Source organism: Pteropus vampyrus, unplaced genomic scaffold, assembly GCF_000151845.1.
Source record: "Pteropus vampyrus isolate Shadow unplaced genomic scaffold, Pvam_2.0 Scaffold1, whole genome shotgun sequence".
NCBI classification, from domain to species: Eukaryota; Metazoa; Chordata; class Mammalia; order Chiroptera; family Pteropodidae; genus Pteropus; species Pteropus vampyrus.
This window is the reverse complement of record NW_011888782.1, coordinates 4,137,238-4,144,185: the sequence shown is the minus strand read 5'-3', so window position 1 is coordinate 4,144,185 and position 6,948 is coordinate 4,137,238. Positions and strand designations below refer to the sequence as shown.

The following is a 6,948-nucleotide window of genomic DNA, read 5'->3' as shown; positions in this document are numbered from 1 at the left end:
TCCTGGACATCAACTGCCCTACACTGGATGCCAGGATGATCAAAGAAGAGCTGGGCCCAGAAGAGCTGTCAATGCCACACAAGGATGAATGGGCAAGGCTTGTTTCTCTCCACCCCGTTTTTGACAGCAGCGTTGAAGGGCTGAGTCAACCTTAGTGCTCAGCCTGCGGCTTCATCATGGGTCCTTCTCTTTATTTCATTTGCATATTCATTCACTTTTATCCCTGCCCCCGCCTCCAGAACCCTCCCTTCCCCACAGCACATCCATTCCATCGTGTTTCATCTGTTCTTATAAAGAACGGATTGTCAGTGTGCATGGAGTACACATTTCACCCAATGATGGTGTGCTACAGCCCTTTTTCTGTGTCTTTTTCACTCAGTGTGATACTTTGAAGGTCTCTCTCTATCAGTAGTGTACGCTGAGAAGGGTGTCGCTTCTTCCCCTCCTGGCTGAGAACCTCTGGGCTGCATCCAACCAGTGCCCTGTGATGAGACACCCAGGTGGTCCCCAACTCCTCAGTGCCACCAAGGATGCTGTGATAAACATCCTCCTCTGTGTCTCTCTGTGGACCAGTGTGAGTTCTCTCCATTGTATGGATGGAAAAACTTGAAATGCTTCCAGCCCACGTGACTTACCCAAAAAGTACAGGATGGTAGTGAAGAGAGCATGGCTTTGGTGTCAGGCGCACCTGGTCGGATAACCTGGCCCCAGTCCCTTCCTCTTTCTGTGCTTCAGTTTTCTCATCCATAAAATGGAGATGATAATATTACCTATCTTATAGGTTTGTTATAAAGATAAAACAAGTGCACACCACTTAGCAGAAACCCTAGCACATAGTAAGTGCTTAATAAATGTTCGCTATAGTTTTCTCTCTCTTTCCAGAGGCAGCTTTTTGATCTTTTACATTGACTTTTTTTGTTTGTTTTGGTCTTACATTATTGGTAACTCACCTCGCATGACCCCTTTTCGAACTGACCTCTAGCAATGACCCAGAGGTACTCAGAAAAGGCTTGCGGACCCGACGGGGGAAATAAGCAAAGGCCAGGGCTGGGTGGGGGTTTCGGTGCGGGAACTGGGGCCAGTGGGGCTTGTCTGGGTTAGGAATCAACGATGGGCTTGCAAGAAGCTCTGGAGCAGATGGTAGTGGGTCTTGCTGCAGCAGGAGGCAGAGCTGCAGGACGTCTAGTGTTCTGGACCTGTAGATGGTTAATACGTGGCTGTTCTTTTATAGGTTATATTTTGGTCCAGTTTTAAAGTGGTGGCAGGAGGAGAGCCCTGTCACCCTGGGGTGGGGGTATTGCCTCACTTTGCAGAGAATCCCTGTGTATCCTGGAGGGGTGCTGAGAAGGGAAGACCCCAGTCTCTGAAGTGTAGATGGAAAAGGGGAGACTGGGGACCAAGGCCCAGGTTGCATGGATGGGCTCCAGCCAGCAGAGGGCGCCACACACCTCCCAATGGAGCTAGGGCAGTCCTGCAAGAACCCTGGAAAGCTGCGGGGTGGAGAGACCAACCGTCCCGGTTTGCCTGGGACTTGTTAGGGCTTTCAGTGCTAAAATCGGGAAAGTCTCAGGCAAACTGAGATGAGTTGGTTACTCTGGCCTGAAAAGGCAACCACTGAAGTGATGCACGCACACATGCACACATACATATGTGCAAATCACACACAACGCAAAATGTACCTACCCATGCTCACACCACACACACATGCACTTCACACCACAAACATGACACACCACACTTGCACATATACACGTGTAACACAACACAATTATAATACATATGCCGCACACACGCATACAATACATACGTGCAACACACTCACAACAAATACACATGCACACATATACTACAAAAACACAAAAAACAAGTAGTATATCACAGTACCTGTGCATAAAACACCATATGCACAATATACACAATGCACATGTGTACTACACACACGCACACAACACATGCATACACGTGTGCACATCACACACATGCCACAAAATTCGCCCACACTTGCACCACACACACAACACACCTATGCACTTCATACCACATGCATAACACACATTTGCACATGTACACATGTACCACTCACACAATACATTTGTAACACACACATGCAAAACACACTCACATAATACACACAGCACATCATACATGTGCTACACGATCACAACACAATATGTACATGCACACACATACCATACAAGCATATGCAAAACAAACATCGCCTTACAAAACACATATGCACACACATGCATGATACACTTGGGCACATCACACCACAGGTACAACATAAAACACACAATACATATATGTACCACACACATTGCAATGTCCATATCAACACATATGTACATTGACACAACCATAACACATGTGTACACATGACAGCACACCATGCAACTCATACCTGTGCACATCATACCACATACACATCTGGGCACACAAACACAATATAATGCACTAGACACATGTACCACATAAAACATATATGCACAGCATTTATTTAATATGCATACAACACAACGTAAACACAACACACACATGCACAAACACACATACACAATGAACCCATAGATATGCATGTGCACGGCACACTTGCACAATGACACACACACACACTCCTTTGGTAACCAGAGACCTCTTGTTTGAAGCAATGTTTCTTTTTTGGCAAAATAAGGATACTCATTCTATCTCTAGGCCAATGAAAAAATTGTATGAAAAGAATTCGAAAACTCTCTATTCACTCATTCAGCAATCATTCCTTTACTGTGTGCTAGACCTATGGGCTCACTGCATGGCAGAGAAGCAGGCATTGAACTAACCAACACATCAATGGCTATTTAGCTTTCTTTGTAATGAGTGTTATGAGTTAAAACTCCAGGGAACACAAAACTACAAGGGGGTGGGCCTGGCTGGGTCTGGGAGTTTCCTGAAAAGAGCTTTCTAAGCCAAGACCTGAAGTCAGAACAGCAGGGTTGGAACGAGGGGGAGGGGAGCGAGGCACCCAGGCTCACAATGTAAGGAGGTGTCACTCTCGTGCTGTCCTGTATTTGCAGGATCCTGTGAGTGGTGGCTCAGTAGCCAGGCTGAGAGGGACCCCATCAGGGATCTGAGGAGTATGTGGTCCTGCTCCCAACTGCTGCTCTACATGGCTCCTCTCACCCAGAGGGCTGGAGGATACACTTGTTTCCCAGGAAACTCTCTGGGAAGAGCAGTGGCTTTAGGGAAGGGACCTAGATCACCCAAACTAACCAGCTGCATTGCCCCTGGATGCTGGTAACCAGGCCCCCTTCAGTGCAGCCGGCCATGGCGATGGTGGAGGAGGGCCAGTGTGCACAGGACGAGCCCTCTGCCTCCCTGGGCACAGCCTGCGTGTCATCACATTTCCTAGCTTGCTCCCGAGGGTGGGGCCACCCTGCCACGTTAGACTGCATGGGTGCAGTATTTCAGCTCTTAGGTGTTAGAATTGTCCCCTTAGTCTAGTGGACTAAGGAGGGTAGCGTGTAGTGGTGGTTCAGGCAGACTGGAGCTTCTACCTAGATTCAAATCCCTACTTTGGCACCTACTAGCTGTGTGACTGTGTGGAAGTCACTTGGTCTCTCTGTGTCTTATTTTCATACTTATAAAATAACTCCCATCCAACAGAGTTGTAAGGACTTTGTGAGTTAATACATGAAAAGTTCTTAGATTAAAGCCAAGCACATGGCAAGAGCCACATAAATGTTCGTTGCAACTGTTATTTCGATCCAAAATAAAAGCAAATACTAACAACAATTATAATATCAGAATACACTGGAGTCCGAGTATTAGAACTGGAAGGTGCCTTGGAGAACATCTGCTCCAAGTCCCCTCTGTTTGACGGAATAATCCAGACACAGAAGCACTAGAACCCAGGACGGGGAAGAGAAGGAATAAGTAAGAGCCGCTTGTTTCTGTTCTCTAGGACAGTGGTTCTCACCTGGAGGGCTGGTTGGTTACAGGTCATGGCTGGGACCCCACCCAGGGTTTCTGACTCAGTGGGTCTGGGAGGGTCTGAGACTCTGCATTTCTAACAAGTTCTCAGGTAATGGTGCTGCTGCTGGTCCAGCAGCTCCACTTTAAGAAGTGCGGCCCTAGGGACAGTGGAGGCAGAATGCAGAAAGTTTGCTGACAGCACCGGGGAAATGGGAAGAAATGGCCTTACTTACAGCGGATGCCGTACCTCGGGCAGCGCCCTCTGCAGGGGGATGCGGGCGCTGAGCGCCACCTCCAGGTTGAGCGGGGTCAGCTCATCTTCTTCAGATACCTCCCGGTCTTCCTCCTCGGCTCCCCAGTCCCTCTCTGGGGCCTCCTGGTCCAGTCTCTTGCTCCGCTGCTTTATGAACCGGTAGCTGCCACCTCTCCTGCCCTGGCTCTGGTTCCTTCTGACCCTGGGTGAGGCCACAGCCACCAGGAGCTGGTCCTCCCGCAGCGAGATAAAGGGCGGCAGGCCCTCCAGTGGGCTGTACTCTTGGTCCTCATCTTCCGACTCCAGCACCCATTCCTGGGATTCCTCAAAGTCCAGGCGGTACCCAGCCTCAGGGCTGTGCCGGGAAGCCTGGGCTGTGCCAGCTTGGTGCAGGGCCTGTGGGGGCAGGTGCAGCATGGCTACCATCAACAGCACACATCCCAGCATCAGGAAGAGCAGCAGGAATTGCAGTCTGCACGGTCCATGCCTGCATCGCTTCCTTAGGAGCATGTTGTTGGAACTTGCCAAATGCAACAGGTCATGTTCAAGTTCGCTTTCTTCTCCTGCTCCAGGTTCCTTCAAGCTTGCAGCAGAACCTAGGTCCCTGGTTCCACCTGCAAGTTTTTTGCCTGTCACTTAACCTGGTCCTTTTATCCCATCTGACATCTGCCAATAGCGCGTGTAAGACCGACTGCCACTTAGAATCAGAAAGACATAGGACCCAAGTCCCACCCCAGGTTCTCTCTGCATAAACTTCTTTAATTGCCTGAAAGCCCATTCATGGGGACTTCAAATTAAATTGTTTGCTCCCATTTACACCCTTTTTCTCCTTGGGAAAAAATTATTATTCCATTCTGCTCAGGTGTTTAGTCTCATGTGTTTCATTTTCCCCCCGGCCGTGAATGGTCAGGTTGCTAGGCGATGTCCGGGAGAGAGAGCTCTGGTGGGTCCTCAGTCCAGCAAAGCTGACAGCCGTCGTCCTTTGGACGCTTCAAGTCAGGTCAGATCAACAGATGTGAAGCCGGCAGGCAGTGCCTGATTTCCTTTCACACATAGCTCTGCACTCGCTCAGCCGAGAGCCCTCTGCCAGACACAGCCCGAGCCAGGCACGCGCCTCGCTCCTGGTCCTAATGCCCTCACTGTTCCCAGGCTTTGCACAACCCAAGGAACACAGCTCCAGAGGAAAATAAAAGTCGTCACTGCTAGGACCAAACCCAAACCGGAACATGCCAGCAGTTTGGATTTGAATCTTCTTGCCCCACCCAAAGGGGCAGGAGAGCGTATTCCCTTCTGATTTCAGAAAGGCTGGCCGTCCATGTGACCTAGGTGCATGGAGCTAGCTGTCTATTTTCACCCTCAGTCTCCCACAGGGGATCTGCAAAGCTCAGTTGGCCTCTCTCTCCTTTCCTGAGGACCACTGTCCTCGTTCTTTTGAAAATGAGGCATGCTGGGGGATGCTCTTATAAGCCCCTCCTGACCACAGAGCATCTGAATACCTTCAGTTGTAAAACTTCCTTCATTCAACCAACAAGTATGAATGAGCACTTACCATGTGCCACAACTATTCTAGGGACTGGGAGTACAGCGATGAATAAAACAGACCAAAAATTGTGCCTCGTGGGGCTTACACTCTAGCGGGAGGCAGACAGATAATTCATTAAAGTATACAATGGAACAGATGGTGATAAGAGCTAAGAAAAAAATACATGGCAGGGGAAGGGGCTGGGGATGAAACGTGACAATGAATGACAAGGGGAAGTTTCACAGAAGAGTTAGCATTTTGTATAAGGAGAAGGAGTAGACAGCTCTCTGGGGATGAGCATTCTGGGCAGAGAGAATTACAAATGCCAAGGTCTTGAGGCAAGAGTGTGCCTGGCCTGTCTGAGGAAGAGCAGAGTGGCTGGAATGGAGTGGGCAAGGTGAAACGTGATGGAAAATGGAATGAGAGAAGTAAGAAGGATAAGAGGTAGGGGGAGGATCACATAGGACCATGGAGGACACTGTAGGGACTTGGGCTTTTCCTCAGAGTGAGCTGGGAGCCCCATGAAGATTGTGAGCAAAGGACAGACACAGTCGACTTGGATTTTTAACTGGATGGCTCTGGCTACTGTGTTGAGATTGGACAGTGCGGAGCAAGGGCAGAAGCAGGACGGCCAACGAAGGCATTTTGCAGTGAGAATGATAAGGGTGTAGAGCAAAATAGCATCTGTACAGGTGATGAGAAGTGATCAGCTTCTGGACATATTTTAAGGAAGAGCATGTAGGATTTGCTGATGAATTGATATCCAGTGTGAGAGAAAGATGAGTCAAGGACGATTTCAACTTTTTGGTCTGAATAATGAGAGCAGAGCTGCCATCAACTGAGATGAGGAAGGCCAGGAGGAGGTAGGAGGTGAGCAGCGGCGGCTCAGTTGGGGACATGTGAAGTTGGACATGTCTTAAGACAGCCAAGGGGAAATGAAGGGTAGGCAACTAGATAGGTGATAGCTGGAGGTCAGGGGGGACAGAAAGTGAGACACCAGCAGCACATAGAAGGTGTTTGAAGCTGTGAGACCCCACATCGGGGAGGGAGGGATGCAGGGAGGAGAGAGGAGAGAATCCAGCATGACTGAGGATCCTGAGAGGAGGGGTTTCTCCTGATGGCTGTAAAGCAGCAAGGCTGTCCTTGTAAACAAAAGTGGAGTGGGAAAACTGCCATCGGGGAATTCCTGAAGTGAATTGCTCATCGTTTCTGTTTTGATGTCGAT

At 49.2% G+C, this 6,948-nt stretch overlaps 1 protein-coding gene across 1 annotated transcript in view; it reads right to left on the bottom strand.

Annotated features, from left to right (window-relative positions):
• The window catches only part of GALNT15 (polypeptide N-acetylgalactosaminyltransferase 15), a 48,286-nt gene extending 43,465 nt beyond the window's left edge, over positions 1-4,821 (bottom strand). Inside the window, exon 1 of the mRNA XM_011354841.2 lies at positions 4,182-4,821. Within this exon, the coding sequence (XP_011353143.1) occupies positions 4,182-4,711 (530 nt within the window). The 5' untranslated portion in view covers positions 4,712-4,821. The remainder of the gene's footprint in view (positions 1-4,181) is intronic.
• Positions 4,822-6,948: the final 2,127 nt, after the last annotated feature.